Genomic DNA, 24,219 nt, shown 5'->3' with positions numbered 1-24,219 from the left:
GAAATACACATTCTATGATCATCAGATGACCAGTCATACATACATGTTATGCCATACACACCCCTGCTCGAAAAGGAGCAGGCTGAAGCCGTACCACTGCCGAAGTCTAATCATTTGGTCCTTGTGTCATTTCTGACCGAGCCTGAAAATTTCATTCAAATCCCTTAGTCTGTTTATGAGTAATGTTGGTAACAGAGGAAGGATTCACACACGCTGACCGTCACATAACTCCGCCGTGTTCTTTGGTGGAATAATTAATCTAATTTACCTTCATTCTTTCAGTGCTCTAACGGATCTGGATGCAATAGTTTCCATCATGGTGATTTATGTGGGCCCTGTGACAGACTGGTGACCTGTCCAGGGTGTCCCCTGCCTTCGCCTGAGTCAGCTGGGATAGACTCCAGCACCCCCCGCGACCCTAGTGAGGATAAAGTGATGTATAGAGGATGGATGGATGGATGGATGATTTATGTGGTCTGTTGTCCGCTCATTTCAGCCGTTCTAATATATTTCGTGTTTTTTTTAAAGTGTATCAATCGATGATTTTTTTTCTTTTTGTATTCCACCACAATATTGCACGGGTGTAAAACAGTTTTGCTCCGCTTTGGTGAAGAACATCAGTAAATTAATTGTTTATCACAGTCTTCAGCAGTAATTTTTGTTGGTAAATGAGAGACATTAGTATCGCACACATCTGCATCTTCAAACCATAAACAGGAAGTGAATTCGGTGACGTATGTGCATTACGTTTGCGCTGGGGACTGCTATGATTTGTGGAACTCACGGGAGGCGGGCCAAAATTGCGGGAAAGTTGCGGTGATTGGACAAAATTGCAAGGCCGCGCAAAATTCGCAGAGATTGGTTGATTTTGTGTGAATTCGCGCAATCGCAACATCGCGAATTCCTGGAGGGACTGATATTAGTTAAAGTTGTTTCATATTAGCAAAAGTTGACATTATTGGCTAAAGTTGAATCAAAGCCATTATGTGCATCACGATATCGATCAGTTCTTCATAAAAAGTCATGACCATTGACGACTTTCATGAATGTATGAGTCATTTTAGAAGAAGATAACACAACATGTTGCACTGTTTTTACAACTTGAGTGTTTTATTCTGTCTAATTTCACTTCCATGGAGATGGCTTTTCTTTGCTTTGAAGCATCAGAAGAGTCTGACTGACGCTTGGGAGCCATAATGAAGGGCAAAAAGTTAATGAATGTAGCACAATCCAAGGTGGCACGCAACCGGAGAATGGAAACAAAACCATCCTATAGCACCGCATAACGGCACATTCATCCACTCCACTCACCAACCAGTTCCACGTAACAACGAAACGTCGCAGGTGGCAAACTAAGGACCCCCGTATGCAGCAGGCAGTGGGAATTGATGGGACTCAGAAACACCCCCACAATTTAATCAGTTGTTCCTTCTATGATTTCTGATGGATAAGTCCTGATAAGTCCTCAGCAGTGGATATGTAGTAGGATCACAATCATGTGATCATCAGCAAGCAACTGATGTAGTGTTCACTTGTCATGGTTACAGTGATGCGCAGTGACCACAAAAACGGGAAATTACCACAAAAAGACACAAAATTACCATAAAGACATCACATTACCAGAAATAGATTTTTAAAAATTACCACAAAAACAGTCAAAATTACTGCAAAAAGATGTAAAATCACCAGAAAAAGAGACAGAATCCCCACAAAAAGACACAAAATTACCACAAAAAGACATAATTACCACAAAAGAGCCAAAACTACCACAAAATTACTAGAAATAGACATAAAATTACCACAGAAACACACAAAGTTGCTCCAAAAGGATGTGAAATAACCACAAAAACAGTCAAAATTACTGCAAAAAGATGTAAAATCACCAGAAAAAGAGACAGAATTACCTCAAAAAGACACAAACTTACCTCAGAAAGACACAAAATTACCACAAAAACACATAAAGCTACCAGAAAAAAAGACAAAAAATTACAAAAAGATTTAAAATTACCACAAAAAGACACAAATTTACCATTGTCATATATACAGTGACACCGTGCCGCCATCTGGCAATGATACAGAAATCTTTAACAAATCCATTGATACAGACTTTAAGCCGCACCAAAATGCCAAAATCTAATCACTTGGTCCTTGCGTCATTTCTGACCTTCCCTGAAAATTTCATCCAAATCCGTTTGTCTGTTTTTGAGTAATCTTGCTAACAGACAGACAAGCGTACGCTGATTGTCATATCACTCCGCCGTTCCTTGGTGGAGCAAAAGACTAGTATGTTCAGAAATGCTTCGCTCTAAAATTCCTCACTCTGTTAACCTGCACTTGGGAAGTAACTTGAAAAATGCTGCTCTGTTGCTTTCATTTTCACTCCACAGAGTTAAAATTCCTCTCACATTACAGCTACAACCACACTAGAAATCCATCGGTGTCCACGTACTTTTGAGCATGCAGTGAATCTGCCGGCTGTGATGATTAAACTCTGAGTGCAGGACCTCGGCTGTTGTCAGGACCAGCTGCTTTCTGTGGGTTTAGTTCTTTCCGGAGTCTTACTCGCTCCAGCATCAAAGCAGGAACAGAAACCTCCGGATGGCTGTTTGTCCTGGCTCTTGCCCCGGCGCTCTGTGATGTGTTGTCGGCGTCGACTCGCATTCTGGTCGTTAGCTGTGCTGCAGTAGCCCTTCAGCCTCAGCCTTCATTGTCTCTTAGCCTCTCTGATCGATCTCCACAGGTCATAACTGGCCTTTTTGTTGTCCTCCGCGCTGCCCAAGACAAGTTGGTCACTCTTTAGAAAATAAACCAAATCTGAAAAGAAGTTCTGCTTAATTTTTTTTGTCCAAAATGTTTCATGTATTTAATGAAAACCTCATATATAAATTTGTTTCTCACTTTTGTCATTTTGTGCCTCATTTTTGTAATATTTTGTCTTGTTGTGTTGTTTTTTGTCTTTTTTGTCTGAGTTTTGTCATTTGTCTCATGTTTTTGTTATTTTGCTTCTCATTTGTCATTTTTTTCTAATTTTTTGTTATTTTTTTGTCTAATTTTTGTCGTGTGTCAATTTTTTGTTGCCTTCTAACTTTTTTGTCGAATTTTCTGTCTCTTTTTTGTTTGTTTCATGTCGTTTGCCTAATTTTTGTCATTTTGTTTCTTCTTTTGTCGTTTTGCTTTTCCTTTGTCTCGCTTGTGTTTTTGTCTGTTTTTGTCTTGTTTTTTGACTTTTTTGTCTCGCTTGTTCATTTTTTTCCGCTTTGTAACATTTTTGTTAGATTTTTTGTTTTGCTTTGTGTCGTTTGTCTCAGTTTTTGTCATTTTGCGTGTCATTAATGTACTATTTTTTGTCTTGCTTTAGTTGTTTCTGTCTGACTTTTGTCTTTTGATCACACAATAAAATCCTCTATGGTTCAGTTCCAGATGATTAAATGTTGTGTTCCTTTGTAGACACTCTGTGATCTGGAAGTTGTAATGTGGAAATGATAAACTGAGGCTGAATGTTGTTGAAATTGAATTCCTTTTTCTTCAGAAATTTCAAGTTGTTCATGATATTTTGTAAAAAAAAAAAAAAAAAAAAAGTCATTCCATAATTGTGAACATTTTCAGAATGTACTTTTCTTGCACTAAAACAAAGGAAACAGTTGGAGTTATGGTTATTTATAGGTTGCTATGCTGTGATTTTACCGGTCACTGTATCTCAAACTGAGTTGAATGTGGAACCTGAACTAAAATGAGTTTGACACCTCTGCCTCAGATGCTGCACACTGGTTTTATCAATGTCATTTGTCCAAACTATTATATAAAACACATGAAGACCAAAGTTGTTTCTCCATTTCAAAGCCAAACGAAGGTTAAAATGTGACTAAGAACATTGGTTTGAAATATACTAAAATTACTGCACAAATAAATCAGGGGTCGGATGGGAGGCGCTGATAGATTTTTCATGGAAACACCCGAATGCATTGAAGCAGGCAGGCAGCATTGGCTGTACGTCCTGATGCAAGAGTGTTGTCAGTCCAGCTGCTGATGCAACTTCTCAGCCCCTCAGCGTATTGCTTTAAATCAACAGCACAGTCCTCCTGCAAGGCAGTCTTAAAACACTTCCCCGTTAGTACTACCAAAGCAGTCCTGGAGGACCTGATGGGCTTCTTCTGGGGTGTAGATCTTACTTACTGGAGGGGTTTGCTTGAGGATTAGCCTGAATGCCGGGTAAAGGAACACAGAGATTCAGTCAAACCGTCCAAAGTGAGGGAAGGCAGCAGCTCTAAAGAAGCATCTTTCACACTGCTGTGGAATATGATCAAGGGTGTTTTTGTCCCCTAGTTGGGAAATTAAAATGCTGGTAGTATTTCAGGAGTACAGCCCATAAATTGCAGTGATTAAAATCTCCAGAAATAATGAACAGTTGCTGTGCAGTTTCTTGTTTGTTGGAGCCAGACTGCGTTGGGTACAAATCTTAAATCCCTTACTTATTATTGCGTGTTATGCGTTTGAGTTTAATGTTCTGCCTTGTCCTTGGTGTGTTCTCATTTACAAAGCTTTTCTTCACACCTTCAGGACTTATACCTGGTATATTCCTGCTCCCCAAATCCCACATTGAACCAAGGAAAAGTCTGATCTTACTAAATGAATTTAAAGCACTGAGAGTGTGTTAATAGTTTTCTCCGGCATTCAAGAGGTTGTGCACCGGGAATTCCTCCCCAAGGGTCGGACCGTCAACGTCGAGCTCCGCTGTAACGTCCTGAGGTGTTGGAGGGCGAACATTTGGGCAAACGATCCGAACTGCAGACGCGACAGTAATTGGATGATCCACAGTGCCAATGCCCGCCCGGTCATAGCGCTTTCCAAAAAAGCACACGTTTTGAGGCCAAACCAACACAATGATCACTTGCCACCTGTCGTACTCATCAGATTTGGCTCCATGTGATGTCTTCCTGTTCCCCTAAAAAGAAGCTGAATTTAAAGGGTCCCTTACAGAACTTCATCTGTCATATATACAATACAGCACGGTGAAATTCTTTGTTTCCACATGTTCCTGCTTGTTAGGAAGCCAACGTCAGGTCGGGTTCGGCCATGATGAAGCATCCCCAGAGCAGACAGAGTTTAGGGCCTCGCTCATGGACCCAGCTGAGGGTATGAACTTCCAAACTTTTAAGGCTTCTACACACTGCGTGATTTTCGGCCGTCCCAGATGAAGACAAGTTTCAAGGACGGCCGTTGTCATGGTGACTAAAGACAAGCGGCCATAAAATTCTGAAAGTGTCAGAAATTCTGGATGATCATCTCACACTGCGATGCTGCTGCGACCTATGTCAAATAACTGACCAATGGAAATGCAGGATGAAATGATGTAGGGATCAGCACGACACCAGGGCTAAACCCAAACAAATGATTTGCGGCAACAAAACGCATCAAAACATGTATGTGGGATTTAAACACAGAAGACAGTCTCGCAGAGTTCTTCAAGCTCCCTTTGCAAAACTGGCATCCCAAATTGCCCTCTCTTTTCGAGCCACGACCACGTCCATATTCTCCTCCTTCTCCTTTTTTTTTTGATTTCTCTCCAAGCACATGCATGTCACTAGGGTGAGGGCTTCGTTCACATTTGGCTCATTCCCTGTGATTGTAGGAGCTTTGTTTATGCTTCAGTTGTTTATTTTCTCGTGGATAGACGGCGCACGCTTACGACGTTTCATTCTTGCGAATTCACATCGACTCACGTACATCGTAGGCTGGGATTCAGCTGCATTTTCATCGTGTGATCTGAACACAGTAAACTTCACGTCGTGCCCAAAGATTATTAGATTCATGTCCTACAGCGTAGCAAGCTGTGAATTTATGATTGTTAAAATCGCTCAGTGTGGAGAGGCCTTAAAAGCAGTTACCCAAAGCCTGAACCACTCCCCAGAAGAAGGAGCGTCCAACGGGAAGTGCATACCCACATCCTACATCTGGTGAGTCAAGGAATGTTTCAAGTGTGGCAGGAGCACTGGGAGCGGTGTTACCGCTGCACAAAATGACTACTTCGAAGGACAAAATCTTGCACAGTCTTGTTTTTTAAGGCACGATGTCTTAACTTTTAGATGGCACTTCGTACTCTTAGGAATTACATTCGTCCCTCGCCGTATTGTAGTTTACTTTTTGCGGTCTCAATGTATCTGGATTTTTTTAAAGTTATTTTTATGGCCATATTTGAGAGACATACAGGAAAGTAGGGAGAAGAATGAGGGGAAGACCTGCAGCAAAGAGTCGTGAGCGGGAATCGAACCATGGCTGCTGCGTTACGGACTATAGCCCTGGTTTGTGGGTCATCCACTCAACCAGTTGAGCTATCTGGGCACCCATATCTGGACTTTTAAATTGCATACAATCTGTACAACACAATTGCTTTGTTTATTGGAGTTCACAAATACAATCAAGGGTGGCATGTCGGTTTAAAAAACCTTCTTGCCCACAAGAAAAAGTAGCACCAGCAACTCCCCATAATTATGTTCCTCCAACGCCCAAAAACAGAAGTTACGGACGAGTGCGAAGATACTGCCCTACCTGACGAAGTGCTGTCTTCAAAAGAGCTATAATGTTCTTTTTGGCTGTGCAGCACATTCACCTCATCGTCATCAGTACTGCACAGCTAATCCATCATCATCTTCATCACTCAAGTGGTAGCATATTCACTGGTGGGTAACCATACGGAATTTTATATGTTGTTAAAAGTACGCTGGTTTAAGAGGGTAGAAAGTGTTTAAGAGTGTAGGAAGTGATCAGAAGAGTATGGGGAGGATTTATAAACACTTAAATTATATATAAATAATAAAAAATAAGGTTTTTATTTTGCTACTTAGGCTCTGGAATCTAACCCCCGCGATAGATGAGAGACCACTGTAGTTTCATCTACTCCTGTTGACACATATTAGGATGGCAGACTAATAATCACATCTGTCGCGATAATAAGTTACTCACACACCTCTCAGTCAAACAAAACTAAACAGTTTAAGCTCCAAACGTGCTGCTGATTGCCAGGATTTTGCCTCCGATTGCTCTGAGTGCACAGGTGCGTCTAATAAATGTCACCAAGCTCGAACTTCAGAAAAAAAACTTGTTTTCAATCACGGTTTCAATTCTCAGGCAGTCAAATTATACGACAGAAACGTGGCATCGTGACCCGAGACAGGCTCTCAGCCCACAGGACTGTGAGAATGAAATATGCATTCAGGTACTGCAGCCGGCTCATCTTTTGATAAAGAGATGCTATTGAGAGACCGAGTCCCCTGCAGCAGCCATCTTTGTCCATTTTCTAGTCTGACTGGTCTCTGCTGATGGTGCCTCATAAAGGAATCCAATAATCACATGCAGAGACCTTCGGGGAAGGAACTACAGTAACTGCCAGCGACCATGTGTGCGTGTGCACGTGTGTGTGTGTGTCCTCCAACGGCAGCGATAACCTCTGATTTATGGAGAGTGTGACCATCGAGGACAATGAAGCCCACAATGAGATTCACCACACCCTCTCAGCTCAAACACTCAATCTGGTCCTAGCCATAACGCCACCTCCACAGACGCCCATGTCAGGGTCACAAACCCCTTATTGCCCTGTTTTGTTGTGCTTGTCCTCTCTTTGCTCTGCCGCTAATTTCCTCCTCTGCTCACTCACTTATCTCCTCGCCTTTCCGGCCCTGCAGTCGATGCGTACGGACCAAACCGACCTACCCGTGACCCATGGCTCCGTTGGCAGGTTTGACGATGAAGGTCTTCTGCTTGCGTTTCCTGCGTAGCTCTTTGACGTAGTTCTGGAACTGAGTGTATTCGGCGGGGAAGATCCAGGTTTTGGGTATGAAGCTGTACTCTTGAGCCTGGCACTTGATCATTCTGGAAAAACACAACAACATTTAACACGTTTAGAGTCGTAGTGCACGCACAACACACACACTATGAGCAATAAAGAACCGAATCTTGCACTGGACTGCACTCTACCACTCATCCTACAGCTCATGTGCATGAATTCTGTCTACATATTTATATTTTTGAGGATTTATTTTAAGTGATAAATAAATACACTCAAAATTACTTGAAATTTGTCCAAAATTACTCAAAAAATGTCAAAAATGACATAAAATCTCAAAATATTTGTCCACAATTACCCAAAAATTGTTGAAAATGACTCAAAATATCCAGAACTGATGTTAAACCTTAATATATCTCTTAAAATTTGTCCAAAGTGATTCAGAATTTGTCCAAAATGACACAAAAATATCAAAAAATGGCATAAAATCTGTAAATATTACTTCATATTTGTCCAAAATGACTCAGACATTATAAAAATGTCCAAAAAATTATGTTAAAATCTAAAACTATCTCTTAAAATTTTCCATAATGACTCAAAAATTATCCAAAACTGACATTAAATCTTAAAATATCACCTAAAATTTGTCCACCTTGACTCATAAAATGTCCAAAATGACATAAAATGTCCAAAATGACATTAAATCTTAAAATATCACTCCACATTTGTTCAAAATTACTCAAATTTACTCAAAAATGTCAAAAATAGCATAAATTTCATAATATTACTTCATATTTGTCCAAAATGACTCAAAAGCTGTTCAAAAATGACATTAAATCTTAACATATCTCTTAAAATTTGTCCAATACGACACCAAAAATGTAAAAAAAAATGACATTAAATCTTAATATATCTCTTATATCTCTTGCGTTGCTGCAAATTCAAAAATACACTGCTGATTTCAATGCTAGACTTGTTTACATGGTGTAGAGTTATTTATAAATGAGGGAGTAAGAACCATGGTCATATTTATTTATAATGTATTTTCAACCAACTGTGTGTGGACGGATATCTAAAAATGCTTAAATCCCACTTTTTAATCTTGTTTCAAGCGCAAGCTGGTCTTAAATCTAGAGTCATGTCTCTGTTATAAAACCTAAAATAAGTAAAATACATGTTAAACTTTGTACTCAACATGAATGTTTAAAAAGCAAATGTCTACCTTTGAGTTAAAAACAGCTGCTTTTGGGCTGAGCTGGCTCACCCTAAAACACAACAAATGCTGCCAAAACATGACTAGATTTTAGATTTTCGAGCTAACTGTGAGAAGACGTACCTCAAAATGCTAAAATTAATCTTTGTAGTCTTATTTCAAGTACAAGATGGTCTTAAATCTAGAGAAGTGCTGCTATGATGGAACTCAAAATAAGTTTAACTCTCGTGTCATCCTGCGTTTCAAATTGACCTGTTTTAAAGTTTGAAAATGTGAAAAAATATATATATTCACAGTGAAAACTTCCACATTTTTGGGAAAATTTTTTAATATTTTTTTCTTAAAGAAAATATTAGAAGTTTTACTCATATATATGTAATCACTTTAGATATTTTTGGGATTTTTTTTGGAAAGCTTTAATTCATTTTCTGAAAATATTTACAAATTTAATTTTTTTATTTTCTTATTTTTTAGTTGTTGCCAAATTTGGGGATTTAAAAAAATTAAGGGTAACTTTTAAGGAATTTTGTTCCTGAAGATTTTGCAAATTTTCAGAAAGTGCTGCTTTTGGAAAACACATGAATATGTGTAGGTGATTTATAAATATAAATAAAACAAACATTTTGCTGTTTTGGGTCACATGTGTGTCTTTTCATCGATTCAGTTCTCAACCAGAATTTATATGAAATGAAAAACTTTGCTTATTGTGTCAAATATTGCTACTTGACAAAAATGCAATTAATGAATTACAAAGCCTTTATTAGATTATTGTTTTTAATCGCATCCCAACACTATTTTTATTACAGAAACGATGACTGTTGTGCTTGTTGTTTTTTTACATCTGTAACCAAAGTTTTTTCCTGTTCATGCATTAAGAGAGACAGACAAACTTACTTGGACATGTTCCTCGCGAGGCAGTCTTTCCGGCAGATTTCGCCCATGCCAGGGAAATGGTTAATTCTCTGCAGAGGGACAGGCAGACATAATAATGCTGTTAGGGCCATTACGCCACTCAATTCCACCCCCACCCCTTCATAAAAACGAGCACATTAAAGGCAGCAACCTGAAGTGAGCTTACGATGTTCTGACATTTATGCCCAATTACGGACTCAAAACAAAAAGGTGACGCTGAGACCTTTCTCAACCCTTATTTAGTTTACCATGTTTTCTATTTTTTTTAATACTTTAAAGGTTGGGGAGGGAAGAGGCAAGAGGAAAAAAAAAAAAAAAAAAAAAACGATCAATCTCAGCTCAGAGGGACCAAGGTAATTGGTTCTGCATCGCGAGCTCCTGCAGTGACAGTTGAATGAATTGCTCTGAATGTGCCGAAAGAGGGGGCGTGGGTGTGGGGGTAAAAGGAAAAACTCAGGGTTTTCTGTATTCTTTGACCAAATGAGCCTGAACAGGGGCGTTAATTAGGCTCGTATGAACTGAAACTTGACAGCAAACTCTCACAGTACATCACTGAAAGGGAAAAAATTAAAACAGAGAGAGGGAAAAAAGGAATGCGTGATTATTATCCAAACGAGACGGACGTAATTAGGGATTCGGAAGAGATTGCACAATTACACCGATGCCGCGAGACGACATCGCTAGCGAGGGGAAATCAAAACCAGTTGTTGAGGGACTTTTCTTCTGAGGAATGATGTCACGAGGACAGCAAGTTGAGGGGAAAAGATAAATAAATAACAGCAAATCAGCCACATTACTACATGTTAAGCTGTTACGGTATTTGTAATATTCAATCCGCTCAGCTGAACTCTCGCTGCCCCTTATCCTAACAAGCCGCGCTCCTTCCTGACTGGCCTGTGATTTAATCGATCATTAGTGCCCGGTCTAATCAAATAAGCAGCTCAGGAAGATGGATGGCGAACGCTCAGAGCTGAGGGGGAGCAGCCGAGTTCACCCAGCAGGACAGGAGGGGTCAAACAGAGGTAAGATTAGAGCGCTACAGACCAGTACAGACCTCTACAGACCACTACAGTCCTGTACAGACCTCTACAGACCAGTACAGACCTATACAGACCACTACAGACCACTACAGTCCTGTACAGACCTCTACAGACCAGTACAGACCTATACAGACCACTACAGACCTCTACAGACCACTACAGACCTCTACAGACCACTACAGTCCTGTACAGACCTCTACAGACCAGTACAGACCTATACAGACCACTACAGACCTCTACAGACCACTACAGACCTCTACAGACGATTACAGAACGCTACAGACCTCTACAGTCCTCTACAGACGTCTACAGTCCTGTACAGACCACTACAGACCGCTACAGAACACTACAGAATACTACAGTCCACTACAGACCTCTACAGAACGCTACAGTCCGCTACAGTCCGCTACAGACCTCTACAGACCTCTACAGACCTCCACAGACCTGTACAGAGCGCTACCAGGAGCTCGGGGAAGCCTGTGTTGTTGGCTTCACCTTATCAACGTCAATTTCACCCAGCAGGACAGGAGGGGTCAAACAGAGGTAAGATTAGAGCGCTACAGACCACTAGAGACCTCTACAGACCGGTACAGACCGGTACAGATCTCTACAGAACGCTACAGTCCTCTACAGACCTCTACAGTCCTCTACAGACCACTACAGACCTCTACAGACCACTACAGACCTCTACAGACTAGGGATGGGAATTTCGACTAATTTCCGAACCGACTAGTTGCTAATTTTATTGGCGACTCGTCGGTTCGGAAAACTTGCAATTTAACCCTTTAAGCGCCAAAGTCGCAACATTGCGACAAGCAACATTGCTGAACATAACAAGCCACAGCTTTAAATATACTGCCTCATGTACTGTACACCAGGAGATGGCGGACATCTGGAACTTCAATCTAAACATCAGTTGTGGGCGTGTTTTCATTCAAAGTTTTGGAGTTTACAGAGTTTGAAAACCGAGCAGACGAGACTCGCCGTCGGAGCGTATCAGAGCGCAAGACGGTACATTTTAGAGTGAGAAAACTCACCGTACCGAGAGGTCTGCTCAACGCTGACAAAGTACTTTGTCAAGTAATGGCTTACTCATATTCTGAAGAGGAATATTCACCCTCTGATGAAGATGTTCAGTCGTCCACTGAGACAGAAAGTACCGCTGCGTCTGTGCGTAACGGCAGCGGGTCGGTGCGCCATGACAGTCCACGAGCAGCACATGCTGGAGCCGATGCTTTGCTTCGGGGTGGTAGGAAGGGACGTGGTGGGTGTAGCTGGAGTGGTCAAAACACCGCTAATGATGAGGGGGATAGCGGGGGTTGAAAAAAGAGACAAGCATATGCTACTGGCAGGATCAACCAGGTAGCCTAGACGGGACGAGCGTGCGGCGCACGCCCAAGCGTAAATACTAAACGTTTAATAAATGAGTAGGTGGTTAAACGATTAAACGACTAGTCGTGCACATCCCTACTACAGACCACTACAGAATGCTACAGACCTCTACAGAACTCTACAGACCTCCACAGACCTCTATAGAATGCTACAGAACACTACGTCAGGTGCCTGCTGATGATCACATGATTGTGATCCTACTACAAATCCACCGCTGAGGACCACCAATGTTTATAAAACTGTAGCTGTGAATAATTTCTACTTTTTAAAGAAAATTTTAATAGTTTAAAGACATTTTAAAGTGAGTTTGGACCCATTTTTAGTCATTTTTTTTAACCCTTCTCAGCCATCCTAGACCATTAACTCATTTTGGACAGGCTTTGAAAAGTTCAGGAGGATTTTCTGAGCAAGTTCTGGACTAATTTGAGTAATTTCTAGCCATTTTGCACATATTTCCTGTCATTTTTGACAAATTTTGTTTTCATTTAGAGAACACACGTATTTTATGAGGTCAAATTTGAGTCATTTTGGACGTATTTTTAGTAATTTTGGGAACCCTTTCAAGCACTTCTAAAAATAAATGCTGCATTTCTGACAGTGCTATATGGGGGAATGAGCAGCCTTGGAGGAGTACTGCTCTCTCCAAGTGCTTTTCTTGTTTATTCTTCCAATTAATTCTTTCATATTTTCCTTTCCATTTGCCCTAAATTGCTCCGTATACCAACACATTTCCATCTGCCCTCACCTCTTCCTCTCTCTTTTTTATTATTATTATTTCGTCGTTCTCTACTGGGGGCACTCAGTAAAACATATTGTAAAGCGGGCAGATATGCAAAGAGACCGTGGGTGGGATGGTGGAGTTGGAGACGCCACGTTGTGCAGAAGCTGATCAGGTTCATTAGGTTCAGCAACCTGAGCCTTAATGGAAACAGCTTCTGTGAACTAAGTGCAAACACGATACTTTCTGTTTATTCCATCGGGGCAAAGAGCGAGAAAAGATTCTAGAAACTAACTTCATCCATGCATCTCACTTTTGAACCCCTTCCTTGTGCTCCAAGGATTTTATACATGTCATATTTTCCTATAAATGAAACCACATTAGAGTCTAGATATGTCTGTCTTATGCTCTTGCAGTTAGGAGTTTCAATTCACAAAAAGACGTTCTGAAAAAATCCAGTGCAATAATTTTAATATATGAGAACAGCCTGAAAAAATTAGGCAAAAAAATGGACAAATGACACAAGCAAGAAAAAAATGACGAACGCGAGAGACAAAATGACTACAAAATAGACAAACAACGCAAGCGAGAAAAAAAACACAAAACAACAAAAACAAGAAACAAAATGACTACAAAATAGACAAACAACGCAAGCAAGAAAAAAAACACGAAACAACAAAGACAAGAAACAAAATGAAAAAACATGAGATAAACAACAAGTCAGACAAAAAGACAAAAAAAACAACAAAAACCAAGACAAATATTACAAAAATGGCACGCAAAATGACAAAAGCGAGACACAAAATGACAAAAAATGATACAAAAACACAAACAAGACATCAAGAAAACACAAAACAACAAAAGTCAGACAAAAAAGACAAAAAAAACAAAAAACCCCAAAAAGACAAGATATTACAAAAATTAGACAAATGACAGAATGAAACAGAAAGGAGACAAAAAGTTACAGAGCTACAAAAAAATGAACAAAAACGAGACAAAAAATGACAGACAAGAAACAAACTGACAAAAACATGAGATAAATGACAAAAGTCAGACAAAAAAACAAGACAAAATATTACAAAAATGAGACACATTTGCAAGCAAAAAACCTCATTAATCAATTACAACGCTAATTTGTTGTGTTACTTTTTTAACAAACCTCCTAAAGTTGAGATCTAATCACATTTTAGAGCAAAATATTGTAGGGAATCGGTTCGTCCTTAACTGCAAGAGTGTAGGACAGACATGTCTAGTCTCTAATATGGTTTAATTTGTAGGAAAATATGATGGACATAAAATTCTTGAAGCACAGGGCAAGGTTAAAGTAACTGTCATGTTTGTTTCATCCTTTAAAACCTTTCTTCTGATGCACTGCTTTCACCTTTTCTACTAATTATGGGCACAGTTAGGGGCGGGTTGTTTAATTTTTAATCGAAAAGGTCAAATAAACACCCAGAATTTCTCTCAGAAGTGTTCCTCAAGGGTCACTGTGCACAAAATCAACAAAACCTGAAAAATAACTTCCCACTTGACCTCCTCAGAATCATCATTTCTATGTACAAAAACTTTCCAAACATAAATTTTATCTTCACACGATGAATATTTTCTGAAATAAAAGCCCTTGAAGTTCACAGTTTATGTTATTTTTTCAGCATTTTAACCCTCTTAAAGGGGCACCGAGGAAGATTTTTATGCTCGTAACAAAGTCTCATATTAATGTGGATGAATCTTCGTTATTTACACTTATTAATGCCCCCATTTTCGATTCATGAATAATTTTGGTTTTGTAAATATTTGTATTTTATCAATTTTTTGTCGACTCATCCAGAATTTCCTGTGAGAGACGGAGCGATTTACAGCAAATACGGTGCGCGTGCGCTGACGGAGCGTAGCAGAGCGGAGCTAGTTGTTTTTAGCAGTAGCAGAGCGGAGAGTTGGTTGAGAAGACGGCACACATGGAGTGCAAAAGGAAGAGAACGGAGCAAAGTCTGCAAGCAAAAAGGTTGTCAGATCGACAACGAAGCAAAAGAAAAGTTCATCTTGGACAGGCATTTCAGAGGTGGAGAGAATTCCGGGAGCAAAAAGGAATCAAAACAGATGCCAAGCTGGCTGTGCTTCTCCTAGACAGGTACGTAACTTTAGCTCTTTGTAAGTTTGATACAATTCTTTTGTCTTTTGTGTGTGTTGCTTGCGATGTGTGGTTAGTAGACTATGGGATTAGTTTGACTGTGACTGGTTTAGTTGACTAACTTTGTGGCAAAAACACTGTGTGGGTATTGGCTAATGTAACGTTAGCTCGGAGCTAACTCCGTAGCTCAGAGCAGCTTTGACAACTCGGTTTTACAACATTAGACCACGGAGTCATTTACACACGTTATTGTTCAACAATGATTTCAACTCCGCCGGCTTTCCAAAGGCTCGCTCGCTCGTTTATGATGGTTTGCGACAGTGTGCGCCGAGGCTCACGGGAAATGTAGGCAATGCTACATTTCCGCTAAAATCTTCCTCGGTGCCCCTTTAACTTCAGGCACACATAAAGCACAATTAAGCCGTTTAAAACGTAAATTTTACATCCAGTCCAGGTGTCCTGAAAGACAAAATATGGGTTCTGTTCATTACCGTTTCTTGGATATAGCCAACAACATTATGGGATGCATCATATTTCCAGCAGCAAAATTGCAGCTGTTTAACGTCTATGACAGTAGTGTCAAACTCATTTTAGTTCTGAACAAAGAACAAAAATGATACACAAAACAACGAATAAAGCAAAATGCAAAATGATAAAAATAAGACAAAAAACACAAGCGAGACAATGAGGAAACACAAAATGACAAAAGCAAGAAACAAAATGAAAAAAATGAGACAAATGACACAAATTAAAACAAAAAAGAGACAAAAAATAGACAAAAAGCTAGAAAGCGACAAAAAATGGACAAACTACAAGAATTAGACAAAAAAATAGTCATAAAAGACAAGAGCAAGAAACAAAACGACAGAGACAAAAAAATAGACAAAAATAAATACAAACAAGTCAAAAGGAAACACTAAATGACAAAAACAAGAAACAAAACAATTAAAACACAAGACAAACGACAAAAGTCAGACAAAAAAAGACAACAAAACAAGACAAAATGTTTCAAAAATGAGACACAAAACGACAAAAACGAGAAACAAATGACAAAAAATTAGACGAGAATTTACACAAAAAAGTTATTAAGTGACAAAAAATGAACAAATGACAAAAACAAGAAAAAATGATAAAAGCGAGAAACAAAATGACAAAAAATAGACACAAAACAACGAATAAAGCAAAACACAAAGTGACAAAAATAATACAAACAACACAAGCGAGACAAAAAGGAAAAACAAAATGACAAAAATGAGAAACAAAACGACAAATCAGACAAAAAACAACAAAAACAAGACAAAACATTACAAAACTGACTCCTTAATAACAACACACAAGACAAAAAACAAGAAAAACAACACAAAATGTCTAAATCTAGACACAAAAACCAAAAAAAGAGACAAAACAAGAAAAACAAGGGAGAAAAATAAGACACAAAATGTCACAAAACAAGAAAACTACGACACAAAACAAGAAAAGCGAAATGCAAAAGAAGAAAAACGACAAACAAAATGATACTTTACGGCTCATGTCAGCATGTGTGGTAGATGTTTAACCAGAACTAGTTCTAGACGATAAAAGGATCATTTTTACCATCATCCCATACCAGAGTCATCTTCTAGACATGACTCCTTCTATGTCAGAATGACTTTTTAAGATTTGTAGCTCAGATGTGTTTCTGTGCCCTGGAAATGTCAGGTGTCGATCTGCTGTCCTTATGAAGTTATTTCATCCCACCTCTACGTACTTCATAGCTCTGAAGGTATTCACAGGAAGAAGACGAAACTTTAAAACATTAAAATGAGCTGATGGTGAGGAGGTTAGGGTGGAGGCTCTGATTGAACCTTTTGTTTCCCATGTGGCTGTTTGTCCCTGGAAAGGCTCAGGTCTCCGTTCTCCAGATCCAGGACCACCACCACCCTACCTGATAGTTCCTGAGCTCAGCGATCTTCTCGTGCTGCACGGCCGAGTCGTTCCAGATGAGGTTGGCCGTCTCGTCTTCGTCCCGGGTCTTGAGGAAGTCCATCTCACTGATGACGATACGAACTGCAGAAGAATGTACAGTTAGACGGTTTTCTACCAACAGAATGAACCTTTAACTCTGATTTAACTCTAGTTTACAGGCTGGAACGTTAATGTTATGGATGCAAAACAGGAAAAAGACACGACCTGGAGCCAGAAAGTAAACATTTCTGATTTAGAGATCAACATGTCACTAAAAGACATTTCCACAGGCCGAAATTTAGTTTTTGCATACACAACTTTAATGTAGAGCAACTTTAAATAATATAGATCAATTTTAACTGATTTAGAGCAACTTTAACTCATTTAAAGCAACTTTAACTAATGTAAAGCAACTTTAATTAATATGAAGCAACTTTAACTAATATAGAGCAACTTTAACTAATATAGAAAGACTTTAGCTAATATGGAGCAATTTTAACTCCTGTGGAGCAACTTTAACTAAAATGAAGCAACTTCAACTAATATAGAGCAACTTTAGCTAATTTAGAGCAACTTTAACTCATTTTTGAGCAACTTTAACTGCTTTAGAGCAATTTTAACTAATATAGAACAACTTTTGCTAATACTGAGCAACTTTAGTTAACATGGAGGAAGTTTAATTCATTTAGAACAACTTTATATAATATAGAGCAGCTTTAATTACGACAGAGCAACTTTAATTCATGTTTACTACCATTCAAAAGTTTGGGGTCACTTAGAAATGTCCTTTTTTTTTAAATAAAAGCACTTTTTTTCAATGAAGATAGCATTAAATGAATGATAAATCCAGTGTAGACATAGTTAATGTGGTAAATGACTATTCTATCTGGAAACTGCTGATTTTTAATGGAATATCTCCATAGGGGTACAGAGGAACATTTCCAGCAACCATCACTCCTGTGTTCTAATGCTACATTGTGTTAGCTAATGCTGTTGAAAGGCTCATTGATGATCAGAAAACCCTTGTGCAGTTATGTTAGTACATGGATAGAGGTGTGAGTTTTCATGGAAAACATGGAATTGTCTGGGGGACCCCAAACTTTTGAACATTAATGTACATTAACAGAGGAATGAGTGCAGGAGATTATAGATCAAAAAGCTCACAGCGATACTAACCATTCATGGAAAAGCTCCAGAGCAGGCAATCGTAATGCCTCTCCTCAAAAAGATAAATTAATTGTCTGTAATGCATTCAAATCCCACTGGAAAGCCCGTAGTATGAGAGATAGGTGGCAGGCCCATTTGGACATTAATCCAACAACTATTCATTATTCAGGGGGTAATGAAAAATTCATATGCCCTAACGAAACAAGGTATTAATTAATTTCTTGAAAGCCTTCACAAACCTGGAGGAGGCTTGCCTAATGTTGCGTGATGGCACTTGAATGGGAAAAAGATGTTTCCGATGTGACGACGTCCATCTGTTAACGTCGGCGGAGGCTAGCAGTGTTTTGCTAACTGGAACAGGGAGGGTTTACATCACAGCAGGTCTACGCTCACGCTTAGCAGTAGCATGTTTGAGCTCATAATCAATCCTGTCTTACACGTCCTCAGGGCTGGGGTGGACGTCCACCTCTCAGTGGGTGGAAAACAGATTTCCAAAGCCTCACTCCCTGACCTTTCACCTCTACCTGTAATGCTATCAATTCTGAAACAAAAATAAGACAGGTAGCAGCATAAATGAGCCATCCATCTGGCCCTTAGTGTTAATTCCCCGTTAAAATAGCCCTGCACTGCTCTCCGAATGGCCACTGAGAGGGTCTCGTCACAGCGAGCCGACTGACTCACAGCTGGACGTCCGTCTACCTACAGGATCCCAGCAGCCTCCAACTTCTACTTGCTGCTGCTGACTCTTTAGTTTCATAGGTTGCACTTCACCCCCGAGAGCTCCGCCGCCACACAATATATTGAACATGTGAGGAGTGCTTACGATGCTCTTTTAACCGATCTCAAAAAAAACCCTCACTGCCAAGTTAAATTACCTCAACAGAGATTTATGTTCGTACACGAGGCCGAGCTGTCTCTGTGTGAAGGCTTTCACTGGACTGCAACTCTTTCAGCTCGAATTAAAGACGTTAAATAATGACGGCCTCCTTCAAGTGATACACCACAGCAAACCAGATTTTATCATTTATACATTACAACTTTCAGATATGTTTACAAAGGAACAAAACATTTAGTCATCTGGAACGGAACCGTAGAGGGTTTTATTTTTTGATCAAAACGACAAAAGTCAGACAAAAAGAAAACAAAGACAAGACAAAATACTCAGATGCAAAATGACAAAAAGAGGAACAACACGACAAAAAAATGAGAAAAAATGACATGAAACAAAAATTAAACAAAAAACTTACAAAGCGACAAAAAAAACTCACAAAGCAACAAAACAGGAAATAAAATGACAAAAGTCAGACAAAAAGACAAAACCCGAGACAAAATATTACAAAAATGAGACATAAACACAAAACATAAGACAATGAAAGTCAGACAAAAAAGACAAAACCCGAGACAAAATATTACAAAAATGAGACAAAATGACAAAAAATTTCACAAAAAGTTACAAAGAGACTAAAAAAAATGGACAAAAAAATAACAAAAATGAGAAACAAAATGACAAAAATAAGAAAAAAATGCAAACAAGACAAAAAGGAAAAACAAAACGACAATATATTGAACATGTGAGGAGTGCTTACGATGCTCTTTTAACTGATCTAAAAAAAAAAAACTCACTACCAAGTTAAACTACGTCAACAGATTTATGTTCGTACACGAGGCCGAGATGTCTCTGTGTGAAGGCTTTCACTGGACTGCAACTCTTTCAGCTCGAATTAAAGACGTTAAATAACGACGGAAAATTAGATTTTATTGTTGAGACAACGTTATGATTGGATTTGAGATGTTTTCAGGGACTGGATTCCAAAATGAATACACACTTCATCGTGTCACAGCACATTAATTTCACCTGCAGGACCTCCCACTCCAGCTCAATCATGAAAATTTCATGAGGAAAATTGAAATATAAATTGTGAGGTTTTGGCAATCCGGCTGAAATTAGCTTCTCAGACAAAGCCGATTATCGCTTATTGCATGTTCGTTAATATTCCTCTTCACCTGTCCATGTAGCTGAAGTTAAACTAGAACCACTTACACTGTGAAGACATTTCAAACTACTCCCCCGTCAGTGAAAGGGTTTCATCACCCATGAAAAGAAAAAGCCTCTTTTCATGCCACACTAGCTTCTCAGTTAAGTCGAACTCTGCCATCAAAAGATATTTCATCTTTGCAGACAGATTTCAGGCGTGCTTATACCTGCTTCAGCTCCGACCAAAATGTGATCTTATTCCTGTCTAACGTACAGGATACTATCGGTCAGACAATTCCATGTTCTCCATGAAAACTCAGACTTTTATCCATGTGCTAACATAACTGCACAAGGGTTTTCTAATCATCAATGAGCCTTTCAGCACCATTAGCTAACACAATGTAGCATTAGAACACAGGAGTGATGGTTGCTGGAAATGTTCCTCTGTACCCCTATGGAGATATTCCATTAAAAATCAGCTGTTTACAGCTTGAACAGTCATTTATCACATTAACTATGTCTACACTGGATTTATCATTCATTTAATTGTATCTTCATTGGAAAAAAAAATGCTTTTCTTTCAAAAATAAGGACATTTCTAAGTGACCCAAAACATTTGAATGGTAGTGTAATAAAATATAGCAAAAATATAGGAAAAAATATAGCAAAAATACATTGAAACTATAGAAAAAACAAAGCAAAAATACAGTAAAATACAGAGAAAACAGTGAAAACAGAAAAATACAGTAAAAATCTAGAAAAATCTAGAAAAATACAGTAAAATATAGGAAAAGTCTAGAAAAATATAGTAAAAATACAGTAAAAATATAGAAAAAATATTAAAAAATACAGTAAAAATATAGAAAAATATAAAAAATACAGTAAAAATATAGAAAAATACAGTAAAAAATAGCATAAAAATATAGTAAAACATATTCAAAAGTACTGCTGAAAATGTTCCTCTGTACCCCTATGGAGATATTCCATTAAAAATCAGCCGTTTCCAGCTACAATAGTCATTTACCACATTATCTATGTCTAGACTGGATTTATCATTCATTTAATGTTATCGTCATTAAAAAAAATGCTTTTCTTTCAAAAAATATGTTTATTGTAAATGACCCCAAACCTTTCGAACAATAATGCATTTATTGTACATTTTTTTGTGTATCATTATCGTAATTTCAGGGGCTCGTTAATGTCATTGCGAGTGCGTTACAGTACCAATCTCGTATTTGGTGCCAGCCACGTTGGCAGTGATGGTGCCTTTCTTCTTTTTGGTGTGCATCTTCCTCTTCCCACTGCTCTGGTAGGAGCCCACAGATGGCCCGTTCACGGGGGACGCTCCTTGATCCTCTGGAGGAGGAGACACAGCACACGACAACGCTAGATACAGTCACAGCTTGTGCTCCAGACTCTTCTAATATACTTTCCCTCATTTCTGCGGGGGGATTTAGCGGGGTTTGTTTATGGGACTGGAATGTAAATGGATTAGGCGTGTGGTTTGGTGTCGCTCCATGCATCACGAGCCCTAAATTATGATGTGTGTGCACTTCTACTGCATGCAGCTAGCACAGTAAAACCCCGGCGGTGCTGGGAGAGCTCACTCACCTCCATCATTGGGAGGGGAGGGCATCTCAGGGGCTGCAGGAGTGAAGGGGCAAGCCGAGCTTTCTGCCAGGCTTGGCGGGGGGTAGTTGTGGGGGATCTCCGAGGGCTCGCTCACGCTCCGGTTAGTCTTCCCTGTCCGGGGCCGTGTGGTGGTTCAGAGCGGCCCGATGGATCATCTGAGCATCTCCCTGGCACCTTTCAGCAGAGCGGTGGAGGCTGAGTGGGCCGGGGGATGGAGATAGAGGAGAATAGAGGGGGAGGACTTCTCAAGGGTCCACACAGCCCTGGCTTATTTACAGCCCCAGAGGAGGGTAGGGAGGGAGGGGGTGGACAGGGGGGAATAGGACTGCCTGTGGAAGAGAAGGGGAGAAAAAAAACAACATATTTTACAGCAGCAGAACAACAGCAGCCGGGCTGACTGCTCTAGGAGTGAGGATCAGTGTTTTCTCTCTGAGCTACAGAGCATTGGACATGCTTTTTGATGTAAAGCTACAGCAGGCGATCCGACGCTGGACGTTTGCTGACAGCTGCAACAGTAATTGGTATTCGCTGTGAAAACACCATTAGCTGACACGATGTAGCATTAGAACACAGGACTGATGGTTGCTGGAAATGGGCTCTAAATGAGTTAAAGCTGCTCTATACTAGCTTAAGTTGCTCTATATTAGTTAAGTTTGTGCATGTTAAAGTTGTTTCGTATTAGTTAAAGTTGCTCTGTATTAGCTAAAGATCCTCTATATTAATTAGAATTGCTCTATGTTAGCTAAAGTTGATATTATTCATTAAAGTTGCTCTATATTTGCTAAAGTTGCTCTACGTGAGTGGAAGTTGCTCGATATTAGTTGAAGTTGCTCTACATTAGCTAGAGTTGCTATAAAAGAGTTAAAGTTACTCTACATTCATTAAATTTGCTCTATATTAGTGAAAGTTGCTCTAAAGTGAGTTAAAGGTGCTCTATATTAGTTAAAGCCGCTCTATATTTGTTAAAGTTGCTCTATATGAGTAAAAGCTGCTCTAAATGAGATAAAGTTACTCTGAAATGAGTTAAAGTTGCTCTACGTTAATTAAAGTTGCTATACATTAAATTAACTCTATATTACTGAAAGTTGCTCTATACTAGTTAAAGTTGCTCTGTATTCATCAAAGTTGCTCTACATTCATTAAAGTTGATCAACATTAGCTAAAGTTGCTCAACGTTAAAGTTGCTCCATATTAGGTAAAGTTGCTCCATACTTATTAAAGTTGCTCGATACTTATTAAAGTTGCTCTACATTATATAAAGTTGCTCTATATTATGCAAAGTTGCTCTATATTAATTAAAGTTGCTCTACATTAGGTAAAGTTGCTCTATATTAATTAAAGTTGCTCTATATTAATTAAAGTTGCTCTACATTAGGTAAAGTTGCTCTATATTAATTAAAGTTCCTCTACACTAATTAAAGTTGCTCTGTATTAGTTAAAGTTGCTCTATTTTAGTTAAAGTTGCTCTATTTTAGCTAACTAGTTAAACTACTCTCTGAAGTACCTTTTTGCTGTAAAGCTACACCAGGTGATCTGAAGCTGGACGTTCGCTGACAGCTCTGACTCCGTGTTTTGCCCGCTGGAATAATTGGTATTCCTCAGGATCACTGCGAAAACATTCATGTCAAGTAAAGAGCTTTTCGGCGTCTCATGGCGACTCGTGCCAGCTGGGTTTAATCGTACGGCTCGGAGGTCACTACTTTCAAACAGATGGTTTCAGCGTTTGTTAAAAAGCTGCCTCGGGCTACAAACAGGGTGGGAAATTCAAACCAGTCACCAGCCAAAATTCTGCTTATTATTTGATCACCGAGTGAGTCTTCAAACTGCTTTTGGAGGTAATCAAGCATTGTGGGGACGTCCTGTCAATGTTAAAGTTATCGCTGCTTGTGGCTCAGTGATTAGCGGCGTTCCCACACAGAGAGGAAGGTTTGGATTCAAAATAAAACACACTGAACACATCTAGGAGTCTGTGGAAAACCATACATGGAATTATATCCTGGTTATGATGTGATTTTTGGAGCATCATGGGTATGATTTGCACGTATGGACAACTTATCCTGGATTTGAGAAATCTGGATACGCTACTATAATAGATATCTGAATTCTGTGGCATGGTAACACACTATTCAGATGGAAAAGGAATGTAAATGAGTTGAAGTTGCTCTATATTAAATAAAATTGATCCAAAATGAGCTAAAATTGCTCTACATTAGTTAAATTTGCAAAAAAAATGCTAAAACATAAGTAAAATATGTATATACACACGTGGACAAAATTGTTGGTACCCCTCAGTTAAAGAAGGAAAAACCCACAATTCT

General features: G+C 39.2%; 1 protein-coding gene across 5 annotated transcripts in view; it reads right to left on the bottom strand.

The window, feature by feature from the left end:
- The window catches only part of ttll7 (tubulin tyrosine ligase-like family, member 7), a 163,387-nt gene that overhangs the window by 126,210 nt on the left and 12,958 nt on the right, over positions 1-24,219 (bottom strand). For all 5 annotated transcript variants that reach the window (XM_051947402.1, XM_051947401.1, XM_051947406.1 and 2 more), the window contains exons 2-6: positions 21,881-22,230; positions 21,494-21,625; positions 17,108-17,229; positions 9,888-9,955; positions 7,708-7,866 (exon numbers count right to left, since the gene is read on the bottom strand). In XM_051947402.1, coding sequence (XP_051803362.1) covers positions 7,708-7,866; positions 9,888-9,955; positions 17,108-17,229; positions 21,494-21,625; positions 21,881-21,905 — 506 coding nt within the window. In that variant the 5' untranslated portion in view covers positions 21,906-22,230. The remainder of the gene's footprint in view (positions 1-7,707; positions 7,867-9,887; positions 9,956-17,107; positions 17,230-21,493; positions 21,626-21,880; positions 22,231-24,219) is intronic.

Source organism: Acanthochromis polyacanthus, chromosome 4 (genome assembly GCF_021347895.1).
Source record: "Acanthochromis polyacanthus isolate Apoly-LR-REF ecotype Palm Island chromosome 4, KAUST_Apoly_ChrSc, whole genome shotgun sequence".
Taxonomy (NCBI): domain Eukaryota; kingdom Metazoa; phylum Chordata; class Actinopteri; family Pomacentridae; genus Acanthochromis; species Acanthochromis polyacanthus.
The sequence above is the reverse complement of the archived record's forward strand: the minus strand, read 5'-3'. Positions and strand labels throughout refer to the sequence as shown.